The sequence below is a fragment of the Anomaloglossus baeobatrachus genome, chromosome 1, assembly GCF_048569485.1.
Source record: "Anomaloglossus baeobatrachus isolate aAnoBae1 chromosome 1, aAnoBae1.hap1, whole genome shotgun sequence".
Classification (NCBI taxonomy): Eukaryota; Metazoa; Chordata; class Amphibia; order Anura; family Aromobatidae; genus Anomaloglossus; species Anomaloglossus baeobatrachus.
Window position 1 is genome coordinate 267251989 of NC_134353.1, and position 21300 is coordinate 267273288.

The 21300-nt window shown below is 43.4% G+C and overlaps 1 protein-coding gene across 2 annotated transcripts in view; it reads right to left on the reverse strand.

The window, feature by feature from the left end:
- ARSJ (arylsulfatase family member J) overlaps positions 1–21300 on the reverse strand; it is a 201829-nt gene that overhangs the window by 73378 nt on the left and 107151 nt on the right. The window contains exon 1 of one of the 2 annotated variants that reach the window (XM_075350026.1): positions 5953–6012. The exons of the other annotated variant lie outside the window; for it this stretch is intronic. Coding sequence (XP_075206141.1) covers positions 5953–5957 — 5 coding nt within the window. The 5' untranslated portion in view covers positions 5958–6012. Of the gene's footprint in view, positions 1–5952; positions 6013–21300 lie in introns of those variants that run through there. 2 annotated transcript variants of the gene reach the window in all.

Sequence of the window (21300 nt, forward strand, 5' to 3'; positions counted from 1 at the left end):
AACCGATACTTGTTATGAAGATAATGAAGTCGAGGCTTCACCGTTTTTTGGGCCACCATTCCAGACTTGTGTAATGTGTGTTGCAAGGTGCTTGCTTGCACGTCTGTGATCTCGCTATTACGAAACATATGAGCCACCTCCACTTTCGTTTTTGTCAAGCCAGAGCTGACAGACCTTCTGATGAGCCTACTTGCTGACTCCAATATTTTGTCTGGACGTCCACCTCTTGGCTTTTGAATGGATGGACTTCATTTTGTATTCTTCCAACTGTCAAGAGACCACTATCGATGAGCTGGATGATGCTATTTATCTTTTAGAAAATCTTCTTCATGGCTGCTCCTCAATTCAAACCAGTGATCTTTTTCTTAGGAATCAACTTATTAATACAATGTGCCATTAGGGAATGTGAGAACAGGTTACAATTTGTAGTACACAGGAAGAAAAAAAATGATTAAACACCAGAGGAAAAACAATAACAATGACGTAGCATGACAAGAATCTGCATAATTAATCATATGCTAAATAGTTGCATGTCAAATTTATGTATGAGATCACCAAGATGATTGTCTATAAAATGAAGGCAGTCTCACGCTCAAAGCTATAGTGGATGGTGAGATATGGAGTCTGAAAGTCAAAAGTTCGAAACACTGTAAAGGCCGCTTTACACGCTACGACATCGCTAAAACTATGTCGTTGGGGGTCACGGAATTTGTGACGCACATCTGGCCGCTTTAGCGATATCATTGCGTGTGACACTTATGAGCGATTTTGAATCGTGGCAAAAACGTTCAAAATCGATAATCGGTGACATGCCCCCCTATTCCCAATTATCGTTGCTGCTGCAGGTACGATGTTGTTAGTCATTTCTGCGACAGCACACATCACTATGTGTGACACCGCAGGAACGAGGAACCTCACCTTACCTGCGGCCGCCGGCAATGAGGAAGGAAGGAGGTGGGCGGGATGTTCGGCCCGCTCATCTCTCCCCCTCCGCTTCTATCGGGCGGCCGCTTAGTGACATCGCTGTGACGCCGCATGAACCTCCCCCTTAGAAAGGAGGCAGTTCGCCGGTCACAGTGACGTCTTAAAGCAGGTAAGTAGTGTGACGGGTCCGCGCGATTTTGTGCGCCATGGGCAGCAATTTGCCTGTGACGCACAAACGATGGGGGCGGGTACGCACGCTAGCGATCTCGCTAGCGAGATCGCAGTGTGTAAAGCGGCCCTTACTGTTTTTATTGTCACTATATATACTGCATTTTTTCTGCTGCATATTAGGCTCTTTTCACACATCAGTTTTTTGCCATCAGTCACTTCCCGTCGAATTTTGAAAAAAACAGATCCAGCGGCTGATGCCGCTGGATCCGTTTTTTCTCATTGACTTGTATTAGCAACGGATTGTGACGGATGGCCTCACGTTTCATCCGTCATTCAACAGATCTGTTGAAAAATATTTGTCCGTCGGATGGAGACAACATCCATAGTAACGTTTTTTGTGTACGTCGAAAAGACGTTTGGTAGAATGGAAGCCTATGGGTGCAGGATCCGTCCTCAACTGTCAAATCGCGGAATCCGGTGACGGATTCCATTTTTTATAGCTGAGCATGTTCAGTATTTGCCCCCAGCTAGTCGGATCTGTCGAAAAACGGATCCGTTGCCTCAGTTTTGCCATAATCTGCGATCCGTTGAGAAAACGGATTGTAACTGACGGCAAAAAAATGATGTGTGAAAGGGGCCTTATCTGATGATGTTTATACCAGACTACACAATAAAAATATTTTTTGATTTTTCCCCCATTATTTTATGTGTTTTTTGTGCAGATTTTAAGCAATGTTTTAATGGTAATGTTTTTCTTTAGAGCACTGAAAAGTTTTGATTCTACACTTAAAAATATAACTGCATTTTTTACAGTCTGCCCATAGAAGCCTATAGAGACAATAAGTACCAAAACTACACAGTTTAACATACATACAGTGGACAGAAGTTTTAAAGAAGTCACACCCATTTCGCTCGGACAATTAGGCCATGTTTATGTAATGTAAATTCTGTGTTTTATTGCTGTATTTTATTTTTTTTTTTTTTTACATTATTACAGAATGTCTGCTGCTTTTATCTTTAAATGCAAAGTGGATGTGATTTCATGAAAACTACCCTCTGTGAGTCCAAAGACGCTGTTGAACTGTGTAGTTCCGTTACTTTCTTTATACAGTCAGGGCCAGAAATATTTGGACAGTGACACAAGTTTTGTTATTTTAGCTGTTTACAAAAACATGTTCAGAAATACAATTATATATATAATATGGGCTGAAAGTGCACACTCCCAGCTGCAATATGAGAGTTTTCACATCCAAATCGGAGAAAGGGTTTAGGAATCATAGCTCTGTAATGCATAGCCTCCTCTTTTTCAAGGGACCAAAAGTAATTGGACAAGGGACTCTAAGGGCTGCAATTAACTCTGAAGGCGTCTCCCTCGTTAACCTGTAATCAATGAAGTAGTTAAAAGGTCTGGGGTTGATTACAGGTGTGTGGTTTTGCATTTGGAAGTTGTTGCTGTGACCAGACAACATGCGGTCTAAGGAACTCTCAATTGAGGTGAAGCAGAACATCCTGAGGCTGAAAAAAAGAAAAAATCCATCAGAGAGATAGCAGACATGCTTGGAGTAGCAAAATCAACAGTCGGGTACATTCTGAGAAAAAAGGAATTGACTGGTGAGCTTGGGAACTCAAAAAGTCCTGGGCGTCCACGGATGACAACAGTGGTGGATGATCGCCGCATACTTTCTTTGGTGAAGAAGAACCCATTCACAACATCAACTGAAGTCCAGAACACTCTCAGTGAAGTAGGTGTATCTGTCTCTAAGTCAACAGTAAAGAGAAGACTCCATGAAAGTAAATACAAAGGGTTCACATCTAGATGCAAACCATTCATCAATTCCAAAAATAGACAGGCCAGCGTTAAATTTGCTGAAAAACACCTCATGAAGCCAGCTCAGTTCTGGAAAAGTATTCTATGGACAGATGAGACAAAGATCAACCTGTACCAGAATCATGGGAAGAAAAAAGTTTGGAGAAGAAAGGGAACGGCACATGATCCAAGGCACACCACATCCTCTGTAAAACATGGTGGAGGCAACGTGATGGCATGGGCATGCATGGCTTTCAATGGCACTGGGTCACTTGTGTTTATTGATGACATAACAGCAGACAAGAGTAGCCGGATGAATTCTGAAGTGTACCGGGATATACTTTCAGCCCAGATTCAGCCAAATACCGCAAAGTTGATCGGACGGCGCTTCATAGTACAGATGGACAATGACCCCAAGCATACAGCCAAAGCTACCCAGGAGTTCATGAGTGCAAAAAAGTGGAACATTCTGCAATGGCCAAGTCAATCACCAGATCTTAACCCAATTGAGCATGCATTTCACTTGCTCAAATCCAGACTTAAGACGGATGACCCACAAACAAGCAAGACCTGAAGGCTGCGGCTGTAAAGGCCTGGCAAAGCATTAAGAAGGAGGAAACCCAGCGTTTGGTGATGTCCATGGGTTCCAGACTTAAGGCAGTAACTGCCTCCAAAGGATTTGCAACAAAATATTGAAAATAAAAATATTTTGTTTGGGTTTGGTTTATTTGTCCAATTACTTTTGACCTCCTAAAATGTGGAGTGTTTGTAAAGAAATGTGTACAATTCCTACAATTTCTATCAGATATTTTTGTTCAAACCTTCAAATTAAACGTTACAATCTGCACTTGAATTCTGTTGTAGAGATTTCATTTCAAATCCAATGTGGTGGCATGCAGAGCCCAACTCGCGGAAATTGTGTCACTGTCCAAATATTTCTGGACCTAACTGTAGGCTTCTTTACGGAGCTTGAAAAAAAAAAGCATATTAAAAAAAGCCAGTATCAAAACAAAGTTGCTTTTTTTAAGTGCATATTCAAAGCTTTTCTGTACTATAAAAAAACATTAAAATGCTGCTTCAAATCTGTACTCTAAAAACATGAAATAAGGGGGGAAACGGTTGAAAAAATGCAACAAAAATACAAAACCAGAGATTATTGTTAGTGCGTAGTTTGGTGCGGCACCTGCAGAGAACATGCAGATAAAAAGCAAAATAAAAAATGCCGCATTTACGTGATGTACAAACACGGTGTTACGGTTGCTGCGAGCACTGGAGACTATGTCCAGATTTCTTGCTATGCACATGTGCGAGCGCTGGAGACTAAGTCCAGATTTCTTGCTACTGCACATGTGCGAGCGCTGGAGACTAAGTCCTATCTTGGAGCCATTGCACATGTGCGGGTGACATCATCGCTGACACGAGGTCACATGTCTCTGACACCTTCTATGCCGATTGGTCGCTGGTCATGTGCTTGTGACGCCTTGCTCGGTGATAGGCCAGCATGACGTCACTCTTGTCGTTCTGGCAGCGGATTGGCTCTGGCGTCCTCCATCTTGGATGAGGCACAGAGTCTATATAAGACCCTGACACACGCCGCATGGCGCTCAGTCCTCTTGGTTCATGCATGAGGGTAGACGCCCTGTGCACGTTCCTCTAGGCATTCCTCTGTCTATGCTAGGTGAGCGCTACCGGCAGGGTAGCGTTTTTATACCTTACAGCTTCGGCTGCTGTCCGTATCCTTACCTCTTAGGGGAGCGGACATAGGCAGGTGCCTGAGGCACATGGTCTGGCTGGGCCTTGTGATTCGACTCGTAGGTGGACGTTGCCGCTAGGGTAACGTTCCTTATACTGCGTCTGGCAGTTGTTCGTATCCTCGCACACTAGGGGAGCGAACAGAGGTAGGAGCTTTGTGCGGCTTACGCTGCTGTTCGTCTCTTTTGCACCACTAGAAGAGCGGACCTAGGCAGGTGCCATATCTAGTGGTTCGTGTCCTCGCACACTAGTGGAGCGAACGCAGGTAGGAGCTTTGTGCGGCTTACGCTGCTGTTCGTCTCTTTTGCACCACTAGAAGAGCGGACCTGGGTAGGTGCCATTTCGCACACATTGCCTTTGTCTCTGTGATTATTAACAGAGATCATTCCACACACCCTCCAAGTAAGGGAGGAATTGCTTTACTTACTTATTATATCCTTCTGTGAGTTAACAGAGGTATTGCTCTCTGCCATAGTCTGCAGCAAAGTCTTTGCACGGTGGACCCTGACTGTCTGATACTCCTTTAGGTTATTATCAGACAGCCCCCCGTAACACACGGTCCTTACAAATGTGTTTGGCAAAATGGAACTGCAGTTCGTCTCGCAAAAAAGCAAGACCTAATATAGTGACGCATATATAAAAATGAAAGAGCTATGACTGCTACAACTATGAATGAATGAACAAAATAAAATTAGTAGGTTCCAATAGATACAGCAGGACAGTCTCTGATTTCGGTCTGTATTTTTCTGTCCCAGGTTGGTTGCTGAATGTCCCACCATGCCACAGTGCTCCCTCTAACATCTCCTCCAGCCATGATAGAAAGAAGTGTTAAATGGCTTACGGGTGTTCTACTGGGCATGGTAAAAAAAATTGCACCTTAAACTAAGTGCATTGCATAATTTGACCCTCTTTCTCTTATGTAGAAATTGGAAGACATGCATACATACAACCACACAATATACAGTATACAAACACACACTATAGACTGTATACACACACAAACACTCTACACTGCATACATACACAATACAGTCATGAAAAAGTTTGGGCATCCCTATTAATGTTAACCTTTTTTCTTTATAACAATTTGGCTTTTTGCAATAGCTATTTCAGTTTCATATATCTAATAACTGATTTTGGATTGAAATGAGGTTTATTGTACTAACAGAAAATGTGCAATCTGCATTTAAACAAAATTTGACCGGTGCAAAAGTATGGGCACCCTTATCAATTTCTTGATTTGAATACTCCTAACTACTTTTTACTGACTTACTGAAGCACTAAATTGGTTTTCTAACCTCATTGAGCCTTGAACTTCATAGGCAGGTGTATCCAATCATGAGAAAAGGTATTTAAGGTGGCCACTTGCAAGTTGTTCTCCTATTTGAATCTCCTATGAAGAGTGGCATCATGGGCTCCTCAAAACAACTCTCAAATGATCTGAAAACAAAGATTATTCAACATAGTTGTTCAGGGGAAGGATACAAAAAGTTGTCTCAGAGATTTAAACTGTCAGTTTCCACTGTGAGGAACATAGTAAGGAAATGGAATAACACAGGTACAGTTGTTGTTAAACCCAGAAGTGGCAGGCCAAGAAAAATATCAGAAAGGCAGAGAAGAAGAATGATGAGAACAGTCAAGGACAATCCACAGACCACCTCCAAAGACCTGCAGCATCATCTTGCTGCAGATGGTGTCAATGTGCATCGGTCAACAATATAGCACACTTTGCACAAGGAGAAGCTGTATGGGAGAGTAATGCGAAAGAAGCCGTTTCTGCAAGCACGCCACAAATAGAGTCGCCTGAGCCATGCAAAAGCACATTTGGACAAGCCAGTTACATTTTGGAAGAAGGTCCTGTGGACTGATGAAACAGAGATTGAGTTGTTTGGTCATACAAAAAGGCGTTATGCATGGAGGCAAAAAAACACGGCATTCCAAGAAAAGCACTTGCTACCCACAGTAAAATTTGGTGGAGGTTCCATCATGCTTTGGGGCTGTGTGGCCAATGCCGGCACCGGGAATCTTGTTAAAGTTGAGGGTCGCATGGATTCAACTCAGTATCAGCAGATTCTTGACAATAATGTGCAAGAATCAGTGATGAAGTTGAAGTTACGCAGGGGATGGATATTTCAGCAAGACAATGATCTAAAACACCGCTTCAAAACTACTCAGGCATTCATGCAGAGGAACAATTACAATGTTCTGGAATGGCCATCCCATTCCCCAGACCTGAATATCATTGAACATCTGTGCGATGATTTGAAGCGTGCTGTCCATGCTCGGCGACCATCAAGCTTAACTGAACTGGAATTGTTTTAAAGAAAAAAGGTTAACATTAACAGGGGTGCCCAAACTTTTTCATATGACTGTATATACTGTGTATATACACATATTATATATTGTATACATAAAACATACACATTATATAATGTATACACACACTATATACTGCTTATACACACCTTGCCTATGTCCTGCTCCTCTTCTCCGCTGCCGGTCATGTGACTTGAAGATGTCGTAACCTAAAAAGTTCATGGTAGGACCTTCAGTCTTTTCTTAGACTGAACAGGGGATGGTGGATCCTTCAGGTTCTTGCTTTACTGTTATACTCAGCTTTATCTACTGTATGTTCTGAGGACATAGATGCCGCCAATAAGTCGGGACATACTCTAGACCTCCCAAGACAATGGGAAACCTCCCCAAATCCGGTATAGTCCTCATGGATCCAGAATGGCTGCGAGATATGCTTATTTTGGTAAATACACTTAAGGGGGCTTTACACGCAACGACGTTGCATGAGAAACGTACGAGCGACCGCTAACGATCAAAAATACTCACCTAATCGTTGATACGTCATTCTAATCCCAAATATCGTTGCTGCTTTTGAACGCAGGTTGTTCGGCGTTCCTGAGGCAGCACACACCGCTACGTGTGACACCCCAGGAACGACGAACAGCACCGTATCAGCGTCCTCCGGCAACGAGGTTGGCGTGTCTTTCATGCGGCTGCTCTCCGCCCCTCCGCTTCTATTGGACACCTGCCGTGTGACGTCGCTGTGATGCCGCACGAACCACCTACTTAGAAAAGAGGCAGTTCGCCGGCCACAGCGACGTCGCAGGGAAGGTAAGTCCGTGTGACGGGTATTAGTGATATTATGCGCCATGGGCAGCGATTTGCCCGTGACGAACAAACGAGGGGGGCGGGTGCAATCGGCAGTGACATCGCTTGCGATGTCGCTGCATGTAAAGTGGCCTTTAGTACAGCCTGGATATTTGAATCCCTAGACTTAATACAAACTAAACTGTTAGCGCCCACCTGGTGAGATGAATTCACAAAGTGACAGGTCAGTGATGACACACCGACACAGAGGTTGGAACAGTAAGCTAAAAGGCAGGTAGAACTGTAAAAATCGGGAAAAAATTCTATGCTAGATGGCAGATAAAGGCTATGTTCACACTGGGCGTTTTTGCAGCGTTTTTAAGCTGCAGATTTGCCTTGATGTTATGCAAATCCACGCTAATAAAACACTGCTTTTTACAGTCCCAGCAAAGTCTCAGATTTCTGTAGTCTCATGTGTGGCGCCCCTGAGGCTCCAGTATTCACAAAATATTGCACCTTATTTAAGGTGCGATATTCACCTCGAGTAAGGCGGGGGTTAATCACCGGTGTTCCACATTCACACTTAACATACAGCTTAGGAGCCTTCTCAAAGGGGGGGTTGGCTCAGGGTAGATAGGGGGGTGGCCATCACGATGCATGGGACTTCCCCGGTCACTGAAGCCAGCCACCTGGGGTGGTGGGTTCCACTTGGGGTAGAAGGAGAAGCAACTCACACATTCTTGAGTTAGTTGACCCGGGACACCAGTTCTTGACACGACACAATCACTAATTTCTTCTCTTCTCTTCACGGGGCCTGCAGCTTGGAGCGGAGCTCTCAGCCCAGGTTTCTCATGGCTTCAAGGGCAACTCTGAAAAAGGACTTCTTTCAAACACTGGTGATATCTTCTAACTTAGCTGAGGTCGACGGGGCACATCACAGCGAGTGACCAGTAACACCCGGGCGAGCAGCACTAAGATTGAGTAAAGACACCTGGAACGCCAGCATCTAACTCGGACTCTTATTACCAGCGCTGCTGCCCCGCACCTTGGTGCCAAAGGCCTTTGCCATCACTACTCCCCTCCTCATCCCTCCCGGTACCCGCTCCACCTGTGGGGAGCGATACCATCTTTGGCTGCTATTACCATCTGCCCCGGAGGACAGCGACAGCAGCGACGGCTAATCTCTGGCCGCGTACCACAGGTGGCGTCACGACAATCATCCTACTACAACCCCCATCATCCTCCCTCCTTATTGGTGTACACCTCGGGGCACGAAGTCGGGCAGGCCACCGCAACATCCCAGACCACGGCACCGGCCCGGTGACGAGTAAAGCAGGTACGAGACCCATGCCTGACTAGCCCCATGACCCATGGGTGCTATACATGCACACACACACAAACACGTCAGGATTTTTTTCTGACGGTTTTGTGAAATGCCTCCAGTTTTGCTGGATTCTGAAAAGAATAAGCATGTCAATTCTTTTCAGCGGTTGTGCTATGGTTTTCACCCTAGTAACAGATGGACTCACAGATACCCTGGATCGGCGGCTCTAAGCGGATTAATAAAAAACCCGGAATTGATCCAAGTTATCTGGCCGACACTTAAATGGTGGTGGGGATAGGGGGATTGGAGCAGGCGCGGTATATTTACCAAATCCCCGGCGCAGCTGTACACTCCCGTGGCTCCTCCATTTACCTGCTCATTACGCATTCACTGCTTTCATCTGTGATTGGTTGCACTCAGACACGCCGCCAGCATCTGACTGCATCCAATCACAGACCTGGTCTGCGGATCTAGAGTAGAGAATGAGTGAGCCGCTCACAGGGTATTTTCGGTCACTGTTACTGCCAGCTGCGACCGAAAATCACTTGAGTGAAGTGACCGCTGATCGTGTGGCTCATTCATTCTCTGGAGCTCACAGTGTGCAGTCCTGTTCTATGGCGCTCACTGTGATCTTCAGATGTAGCAGAGCTGAATCACCGTTTGACCTCGTGTGGATTACGTCAGACCTGCAGTGGTGATTATGGGGTTAATAAAGTGGTGAAAGATGGGGCTTTTTGTATTTAATTTCAAATAAAGGATTTTTTCTGTGTTTGTGTTTATTTCTTGTCACTTATTACAGATTGGTGACGGGGGTGTCTCATAGATGCCTGCCATTACCAATCTAGGGCTTAGTCGCAGCTATGAGCTGCGATTAACCCCTTATTACCTAGATTGCCACCGCACCAGGGCAATTCGGGAAGAGCCGGGTAAAGTGCTGGGATTGTCGCATCTAATGGATGCAACAATCCTGGGCGGCTGCAGGCTTATATTTTCAGGCTGGGTCTCTCCAGCCTGAGAATATCAGCCCCCAGCTGTGGGCTTTATCTTGGCTGGGTATCAATATTGAGGGGGACCGTATGATGTTTCTTTTTTTATTTTTTTATTTAAATAATAAAAAAACAGCATGGGTTCCCTCTTATTTTGATACCCAGCCTAGATAAAGCCCACAGCTGGGGGCTGCAGCCTGTAGCTGTAGGCTTTAACTGTGCTGGGTATCTTAATATGTAGGGACTCTACGTCATTTTTTTAAATTTATTTATTTATTTTTTACTGTACGATAGACCCACAGACTCCAGTGGGGGGCAGTGAATATGCATGAGGCTAATGAGCAGCAGCGGAAGTAGGAGGGGCCACGGGAGCAGGTACGGATGATCCTAGAATGTATTGACTTCCTTCAGGTTAGTGGGCGTGATCAGCTTGGTTTGTGAGTGTGAACGGTTTGGTTAGTGAGTTGATGTTTTCTCCCTTCCACTACAATCATGCTTTGCCCCCCTGACCCCATGTGATAGGGGCCTCTTGAATGATGTCATACCTGGAAGGAGCCCATAACCGATAAGACCGGTAAGTATAGTGCACTTGCTTTACATTTTTTCTTCTTTGTAACTCTTTTTTTTTTACTACCTGAGTGCCGGATCCAGGTCAATACTGTCCTGGTCCAGCATTCAGGTACTCTTGAAACCTTGCAGGTCTTGACATCACAAAAAAAAAACACTGTAAAAACACCACAAAAAACACACCAAAACCGCAGATGACTCCCGGAAGACATCCTGCCACAAGGTCAGGTTTTGGTCAGGAAAAAAACGATGCAAAAATGTCCTGTATGAACATAGCCAAACAAGCAAAGCAGAAGCCACACCAGAAGCCACAGAACCAAAACCAAGCAGGCAGATGAAGATGAAAACTGCATGTTTGAAGCACCATTCAAATGTCTTTAAGAAAACCCATATCAGATCATAATTTAATATGAACAGACCAATGCTTTGGCCTCATTTGCATTAGGTTATATTTCATATACTTTCTGCTGCTTTTATGGCCAGCATAGCATGTTATACCATTTTATTAAGTCAAAACTAGTAATACAAAATGGTAAACTGAAGGTCACCTATACAGTGATCTGTATAGACATGGGCAGACTCACCACTGGTGCAATCTGTACAGAGGCCACAGAGGTAAGGGGACTTGCTTCTACCTCCAAAGCATTGTGATGAGCTAGTTGATTGCAAAGTGCCCATATAGTGTTCTTTTGCAGGGACTCTCTCTACTCTTTGTATAGGGACTGTGGTGGTTACAAATTAGAGAACAAGGATAATAATAATAATAAGTTTTATTTCTATAGCGCCAACATATTTCACAGCGCTTTACAATTCAGAGGGGACATGTACAGACAATATGAGACAGTACAAAATAACAAAATTCAAATGCCAAGAGAAGTGATGGCCCTGCTCATAAGCTTACAGTCTATGAGGTAATAGGGGAGGCACAAAAGGTGAATGGGGGGAGAAAAGCTTGTCATATATGGTCCAGCCATTGATTTAATAGGGGATTCAAAACCAGCTGCGTTGACCGGTCGCCAGCCAGAATTTATACAGGTATAGAGTGTAAAAAAAGTACATGAAGATGAAGGAACCAGAAAATACAGGGGACAAGAATTGGAAGTAAATTTTATGAAGGGCAGAAAGGGACTAGATGAGATCAGGGCAGTGAGGTGATAGGCTAGTCTAAAGAAATGCGTTCTTAGTGCCCGCTTAAAGGTGTGGATGTTGGGAATTAATTGGATTGTTCTTAGTAGTGTGTTCCAGAGCATAGGCGCAGCTCGTGAGAAATCTTGAAGACGGGAGTGGGAGGTTCGAATTGTTGAGGATGTCAGTCTTAGGTCATTAGCAGAACGGAGGGCACGGGTGGGGTGATAGACAGAGATGAGGGAGGTGATGTAGGGTGGTGCAGAACCATGGAGAGCTTTGTGAGTGAGAGTGATAAGTTTATGTTGGATTCTGTAGTGGAAAGGCAACAAGTGTAATGACTGGCACAGAGCAGAGGCATCAGTGAAGCGGTTGGAGAGGAAAATGATCCTGACTGCGGCATTCACAATGGATTGGAGAGGGGAGAGTTTAGTAACAGGGAGACCATGTAGTAAAGAATTACAATAATCCAGGCGAGAATGAATAAGAGCGACAGTAAGAGTTTTTGCAGAGTCGACGGTAAGAAAAGGACGAATTCTAGAGATATTTTTGAGGTGGAAGTGACATAAACAAGCAAGTGAACAAATATGGGGAGTGAAGGAGAGATCGGAGTCAAATATGACCCCAAGACAGCGGGCGTGCTGCTGGGGCATGATGGTAGAGCCACAAACAGAAATGGCAATATTGGGTTTCGGAAGGTTAGGGGAGGGAGGAAACAGGAGAAGTTCGGTTTTTGACAGGTTCAGTTTTAGATAGAGGGAGGACATGATGTTGGAGACAGTGGACAGACAATTGGTAGTGTTTTGTAATAATCCAGGGGTGATGTCAGGAGAAGATATGTACAGTTGGGTGTTATCAGCATAGAGATGGTACTGGGAACCAAATTTGCGGATCGTTTGTCCAATAGGGGCAGTGTATAGAGAGAAAAGGAGGGGGCCTAGGACTGAGCCCTGAGGAACACTGACCGTAAGGGGAAGAGGAGAGGAAGAGGAGCCGGCAAAAGATACAGTGAATGAGCGGTCAGAGAGGTAAGAGGAGAACCAGGAGAGAACAGTGTCCTTGAGCCTGATAGAGCGGAGTATAGTGAGGAGGAGCTGATGATCCACAATATCGAATGCAGCAGAGAGATCCAGGAGGATCACTGGAACCTCCTTCTTCCAATAAGTCAGGGTCAAAGAGGTGGAACCAAAGACAGGCATAAGGTCCAGGTAAGAAGTTTCTTTTGAGTAATTTTTTTTTCTAATAAAATGACCATGCAATGAACACATCATTGCTGTACTTATATTTTAAGACTGAACTCTGTGACCACTTTAGAGATAATATAATTATAAAAATCTGCGTCTACTTGTTTTCTTAGCTAATCTTGTACTCTGAAATTGCCATATATCAGGTTCCGTATGTTACAAACCTTGACAAAGTCAATGTCTTATTTTCCCTGTAGATATGGTAATCCCACATTAAAAAGACATAAGCATGTTTGTTTTGCAATTAATCGTCCTGAAACAATATGCCAGCATTAAAGTGAAGCATAACAATGCATGCATTACATTACAGCTATTCTAGGCAGGTTTCTGTGGGAGCTGTCCGCCTACCAGCCAGCAATCGTAGGGATATCTTTAGCTCCCTACATAATGAAGCAGAAGACTGCATAAGATCTTTCTCTAAATGTAGACTGATTTTCACTGGTGGGAGGCCGTGCTGGATTTCATTACTTATAAAGGTGCGCTTGCTTGTCACAAAGCAATGGTGACGTTGATGGATCACGTTGTACATGTTGGTCATTAATAAGTCTTCAGTTAATAGTTTTACTGGGATAGTGAAATACAACAATTACCGTAGCTGCTGCTGTCCTTTGCCAACCATTATCTGTAATGTGTTAGGAATAAAATGGAAGGTACAGGAATGCTAGAAGGAAGTCTGGTCTGCTAATCAGTGGTGTAGAGTTGGGGTGTCATAGGGGCCATTGACCCAGCCACCAAAGTCTATAAAGTTGCCAAATTCTTCACCCGCTCCTGCTGTTATATGAGCAGCACTGTCAAGTGCAGTTTCATTTTAGGACTGCACAGAGAGTGCTGACTATACAGAGTGCTGACTATACAGAGTGCAACAGTCAAGATGAGTTAGTCGTAGGCTGTTTCAGTAAAATGAAGGGAGCGTCGTCATCTCGGGTGCTTGCTATGTGGAGCGTAGCTGATGACAAACTCATCTTGACTGTTGTACTCTACATAGGCAGAAACCAGAGTGATAACCTGAACAGACAATGAATGAAGAGTACGGAATGATGTACACTGGGATAAATACAATAAACCATTTCTAAATATTAAAGGGTCAATGTCACAGGATTGGACAATGGCTGACGTGATGCTAATATCCAAGAAGTGGATAGAAGAACTAAGATAGAGTTATTAACTCTAGACTAATTAAGATAGAAGTGGTTAAGAAGAACTTAATAGTCATGAGTCAACAGTCATATAAGTTTGTCATCAGCGGCAAGTAAAATATGGGAAGGAGCACCTTCAGATGACATGCAAAATTATGTAATGGAGAACAATTTGATATCTGAGAGACAACATGGATTAATTAAAAACAAGTCATCCCTAACTTACATGCTGTGTATCTTTGAGGATGTAAGTGTATCTAGATGTTGGTCATGTCGCTGATATTATATATCTTCACTTTTGAATGGTATTTGATTCTGTGCCAAATAAGGAAGAAAAGGTCACATCAAAGTCATGACCTATCTATCAGATTGGGGTGGATTTGTCACCCAACACCCTTGATCAGCTGTTAAGTTCCTGAGTGTAAAGAGTTTATAGAGCACTGTAAATCTGCTCCTTTTCAGCTGTAGTACCAGGAATTGGCCACTAAGCCATGTACATATGTGACGGCCCTGAACTAGGTAGGGGGTCACAGGGTACTGCAATCCTCTCTCTTTTGGTGCAGAGCTCAACCCCCCATGGTTCTGGGATCCTAACCTTTGGTATTGCTCCATCAGCATTCAAATCCTAGTCACACCTTACCCCACACCTATCAGGCACACCAGTGGGTGGTCTAGCTGGAACAGGGCCACCCGCCTAGGGGTCAGACAGACTGGTGGGAGGGACTTAGTTGAGTAGTAGCTCCCAAAGAGTGAGGACCTGGGAGTAGCAGCTCCCTGGAGTTGAGAAGTAGCCGTCAGAAAGTGAGGAGCTGGAGGGAGTTGGAGCTCCCTGGTAGACACTGGCTAGGTCGCAGACGGTGGTCTGGGACCGGCGGAGTCAGAGACCCAGTCGCAGGGTATTAGAAAGGGGTGTATTCATACAACCAAAAATCCCCAATATTATGAAAGATAATCTTATTTTTATTCAAGTAGAAAAATTATACATCACACCATTTGTGCATCATTACACAGATCAATTGCCTTACGCCAACCAAATGGCAACCCCTGATCTTGAATATCAAGACCAGGGTTTACAATGAAATAATAAAGACAAATTGATACAATTTAAAAACATATATCCAATTACTGGTTCACACAGGGACACAGATTGTAAAATCCAATATGTTTTTAAATTGTATCAATTTGTCTTTATTATTTCATAAAAATAAGATTATCTTTCATAATATTGGGGATTTTTGGTTGTATGAATAGACTATTGCTATCCCCAGGGCCTAGAGCTAGTTAAACCTTGATATTAGAAAGGGGTGCCAGACTTAGTTTGGGAGAACGGTCGGCACCAGAATATCTAGTAACCAAACCGGTACTGAGCAAGGTGGGGTACTGGACCCTAGATCAGGGAGTAGCTTCACGCAACCTGATAATTAACCTGTGGAGGATAGTCTCTTTATGAACTTTCCTCAAGAGCTCAGAAATCGAAGTCATCAACACAACGAGGGGGGTAGGGCTTTCCAGCTTATGCGGGCCACTGAGATCCCAAGTGTCAGCTATCGAGAGCACAGCTCCTCTAACTTACCGTAGGGATCTGGACCCTGAAAGCTTCAGGCTGAGGGGTCACTCAGAACATCTAAATTCTAGTGCATGGAAGCAGGTGACAAACCATTAGCAATACCAACAGGAGCGGACTCCCGGACGAGCTCCCCTGAAGTGGCAGTGGCACCCAGAGACTTGGTTTACTACTGTGTCAGAGCCTGCTTTATGGTCGCATCAACAACAACACGGGCTGAGTGAGTACGCTGCCTTCCCCTGCGTGCAACCTGCACTACGCTCTGATACACTTCACCATCCAGAGTCCTGGGGCCTCCCCTACCCGTTGGAGGGAACATCATCTGGCTGCCCCGCTCCATCTCCCCCGGGTACTCCCATTGGCAGCAGCGGTACTCCCCGTACCGCGAACCACAGGTGGCATCACGGACATTAATCCCCTGTAAATAGCCCCCTTTCATTTTCGGGTGACCCCGAGCCCCTGGGTCTGCAGACCCTCGAGCCAAGGCAACTCTGGATCTGAGCAGTCCGACTGCTGCAGGGGCGGTACACAGAGCTGTGGGGTTCTGTTCTCGGTACCGTTTACATTCAGCCATAACAGTTGATGTGGTGGGTGCTGGATATCGGATTGCCACTGATCTGATCATGATGATTATACTAAGGATAGGTCCTCAATATTATAGAAGTGGAAAACTCTTTAAAGTGAACCTCCACTTATGTGTTGCTTCCTGATCAGTTATCATATAGTGCAACTTCCCAGTTATTCTCATCATCACAAAAAAATAGATGTACATGGCTCTATACTGTGTTTGAATACAGCCATATTACACAACAGTTTCCTTTCTTTTCCCAAGTAATGAATCATCAAGAACAAATGAGTTCTCTCCCAGAGGGTGAGCGTGCTGATGATATCCCTCTAAGAAGGCAATCACAGTTTTAGGGTATGTTTGCATGGTGAGTTTTTGGTTTAGAAATTTTCTGCACCAATAAAAACTCACTTTCAGGCAGAAAAATGCTCCAAAAAACACAATGCATTTTTTGGTGCTTTTGTCGTTTTTTGTGCTATGCGTTTTTTTGTGAAATCAATGGTTGGAAGGCTATAAAAAAGCAGGAAAAGGAATGCACAAACAAATGACATGTTGCAGACTTTTTCTGCACCCAAAACTGCAAGGAAAAAAGATGAAACATGCGCACAGCACTTCAGAGTTCTCATTGATTTTGCTGTCATAAGCATTGCCATTGAGATTTAGGCAACAAACTGCACCAAAAAAAACATAAAAAACAAGGCCTAAGGCTATGTTCGCACGTTGCGTTTTTTACCGCGTTTCTGCAGCGTTTTTAGCAGCAGCGTTTTTGTGCAAAAACGCATGCGTTTTAGTTTTCCAGCAAAGTCTATGGGAAAAGCAGAAATCCTGTCTGCACTTTGCTTTTTTTTCTGCAGCGTTTAATTTGCATATTTGTGGTCAAAAACCATGCTGAAAAAGAAGCAGCATGTCAGTTGTTTTTGCCATTTCTGCAGCGTTTCCTTAACATTGGAGTCAATGAGAAATGGCAAAACGCAACCAAAATCACAATTCCTGCGTTTTTCATGCTTTTTACCTGCTTTTCCACTGCGTTTTTGGCTCCAAAAACGCATGCTTTTCTGGACAAAATATAATGGGTTCTAATGTTCCTTTACACACACACAATAACCGAAAATTTAAATGTTAAAAAATTAGAAACATCACCTATTTTTCTGATAAAATGTGCATAACCACTATTTTCCCATTAAAAATGATAATTTACCATATAGTTTTATTAAAAGTTAATTTTATACTTTTTTTCTCTTTTTTCATTCTTTTTGACTAATTCAACTTTATTTCTCAGTGTCTTGATCTCAAAAACGCATCTGCAGAAACGCAGGTGAAAACGCAGGTAAAAAGCGCTGAAAACGCAGTAAAAACGCGGTAAAAACGCATGCATTTTTAGCGCTAAAAAATGATCAAAAGCCATTTGGTCAAAAACCAAGAGAAGGAAAACGTGCAGAATAAACTGCAGGTACTCCGACGCAACGTGCGCACATAGCCTTATACTGCATGAGTCATGTTACATTAGGCCTGTGGGGGCCAGTTTTACACAAAATTAAGAAATCTCTGTATTAAAGGGAAACTGTCACCATGAAAATGCAATCCAATCTACAGGAAGAGCTGAGTAGGTTGATCTATAGTTTTGTGAGAAAAGACTCAGTATAATTTGTTTCAAACATTTAAACTTTTGCTGTTTCTGTGTTTTTCGGTCCAGTGGGCTGTCCTATCTGTGACTGACAGGCATCTCAGCATTCTCACATACATGTCAATGGCTCATAGGACCGCCCACTGGACTGAAAATCTCAGAGATTTAAATGATTAAAAACACAAGTTATACTCAATGTTTTATCACAAAAAATAGATCAGTCTACTCCGCTCCCCCTGCTCTATAAACATTTCCTGCAGATTGTATTGCATTTTTATGGTCATAGGTTCCCTTTAAATATTTAGAGTGACTTTTTCATTTTACTATTCCTACGAGTAAGAAATGGCACATCTGAAGCTTGTCTTGAAGGGGTCTAGATCATCAATATAAGAAATACAATAACGTCCTACTATTTATTAGGTTAATTACTTTGTGATAAAAACACGTATAGGAGACTTAAGGTCCAGTCACACTAAGCAACTTACCAGCGATCCCAACAACGATAGGGATCGCTGGTAAGTTGCTAGGAGGTTGCTGGTGAGCTGTCACACTGCGACGCTCCAGCGATCCCACCAGCAACCTGACCTGGCAGGGATCGCTGGAGCGTGGCTACACGAGTTGCTGGTGAGCTCACCAGCAACCAGTGACCAGCCCCCAGTCTCCTAGTTACAGCACACATCAGGTTAATTAACCCGATGTGTGCTGCAGCTAAATGTGCACAGAGCAGGGAGCAGCGCACACTGAGCGCTGGCTCCTTGCTCTCCTAGTTACAGCACACATCGGGTTAATTGCCTGATGTGTGCTGCAGCTAAATGTGCACAGAGCAGGGAGCAGCGCACACTGCTTAGTGCTGGCTCCTTGCTCTCCTAGTTACAGCACACATCGGGTTAATTACCTGATGTGTGCTGCAGCTACATGTGCACAGAGCAGGAGCCGGCACTGACAGTGAGAGCGGAGGAGGCTGGTATCAAAGGTAAATATCGGGTAACCAAGGACAGGGCTTCTTGGTTACCCGATGTTTACATTAGTTACCAGCCTCCGCAGAAGCTGGCTCCCTGCTCACTGCACATTAGTTGTTGCTGTCTCGCTGTCACACACAGCGATCTGTGCTTCACAGCAGGACAGCAACAACTAAAAAATGGCCCAGGACATTCAGCAACAACCAACGACCTCACAGCAGGGGCCAGGTTGTTGCTGGATGTCACACACAGCAACATCGCTAGCAACGTCACAAAAGTTGTTCGTTACCAGCGATGTTGCTAGCGATGTTGCTTAGTGTGACGGGGCCTTTATTCAAAGGGAAGGATAACCCCGGCACACTACCACTCCCAAAAATAGACAATAATCCAGTAATAAATATGCAAAAAAAAGTTTCTTTATTGATCAGGTTGTTCAAAATTTATCACGTGCATGTGCTTGGTCCACAAATTAATTAAGACGTTTCGGCCAGGGGCCTTCGTCAGCATGGACTTTTATCTGATAGTAGTAAGAAATAACAAAAATCAATATCACATATACATTCCAATACAGTGTACAATAATATCCAACACCACTACAATCAATTGACAAGGATACAAAGACAAGGTAGAGATATGTGAATTAAGTTACATAACACATATCAAGAACAAAAATATCGTTAGCGAAAGGAGGTCATATAAGTCAAAGTATTTAGTATAAGGATTGTTGTTTATCTTTGATTAATTGTTAGTGAAGTTCCCACCAAAGGTGAGGGTTGTGCGAGCCACCGAGTGAATGGCTCGTCCGACCATGAAATAGGAAAACAGAATAAAAAGAATGGAGATAACAAGAAAGACAGAAGGAGGGGGGGGAAGGGCAAAGAAGGAGAGTGAAAGATATATGGCAAGAGGGAGAAGTAAAAGGTAGGAGAAGAGCAGAAAGAAAAAAAGAATGAAGGGAGAATCAAGGGAGAACTTTGTATGTTTTTTACCTCAGAGCACCTATCTATTCAGTGACGCAGAGCTTCTCCTTCGTTGTTGTAGGAGACTTATTCAAGTATAAAAATCTAAATTTTATTTTTGAACAAACACAATATTTAAAAATGTATTTTCCATATAGTAAATACATGAGGTAACAGGTGGATTCAAGCACACTCACCCACCAGGGAACTAACCAGGTTTAACCCATCACTACTCCATTTAGCTAGGTAGCATAATAAATAAATAAATAAACTATGTATAAATGGAGATACACTACAGGATCAATTGATCACTGTATAATGAAAAGCATTTGCGCATGTCGCGTGACATCCCCGAGGGAATTCCGTCTGACGTGCGCCTCGGGAGTAAGGGCTGCCGTGCGCTGACGCAAGCTCCGGGTCTCCCGTCCTGCGCGCATGAGCATGCTATAGCAGCGACACAACACGTGAAACACATCACCGATAATCAACGATACATGTGGATATAAAATGGGGAGTGGCACATCCACTCGCCTGCACCCCTCTGATGAAGCATTTGCGACACGCGCGTCTGGAATAAAAGGTTACTCACTCACCCACCTCTGAACTACCACTCGTAGGCCCTCCATCTATACACTATGGGTAAGTTTGGAATGCTTTTCATTATACAGTGATCAATTGATCCTGTAGTGTATCTCCATTTATACATAGTTTATTTATTTATTATGCTACCTAGCTATATGGAGTAGTGATGGGTTAAACCTGGTTAGTTCTCTGGGGGTGAGTGTGCTTGAATCCACCTGTTACCGCATGTATTTACTATATGGAAAATTAATTTTTAAATATTGTATGTTTGTTCAAAAATAAAATTTAGATTTTTATACTTGAATAAGTCTCCTATACGTGTTTTTAGCACAAAGTAATTAGTTCAATTCTGGGAGTATATTCCACAATATTATCCATACGGTGATTGTGATAGAATTCATTATGACGAAATTGAAATACTGTATTTTCCCCTTTTTGTCTATGACCTATTTGATAGTATTTATTAGGTTTCTCATTGGACTGTTTTACTGCTTATAAATATTGTTCAATTGCCATATCTTAAAGAAACTGACACACCTGTGTTAGGAATTCCATGAGTGCCAAGATAGTGGGAATCTATGATGATGATCCACATGTTCTTGATAAACTGCTGGGCAGAAAGATAACCATACATTGGTTTTGTAATGGATTACCCTTCTTGTTTCTTTGCCTGACCAGAATATACAAACTGTATAATATTGTATTACTGCTCTACCATAATGGTTTACTCTTTATTTCAATTGCTTTTTTTCTTGCCAACCCATAAGAAGACATACTCACAAATGCTTAGAAGCAGAACTTGTCCTTGTTTTCCAAGTCTTAGGGGTACTTTGCACACTACGACATCACAAGCCGATGGTAGCGATACCGAGCGTGATAGTCCCCGCCCCCGTCACAACTGCGATATCT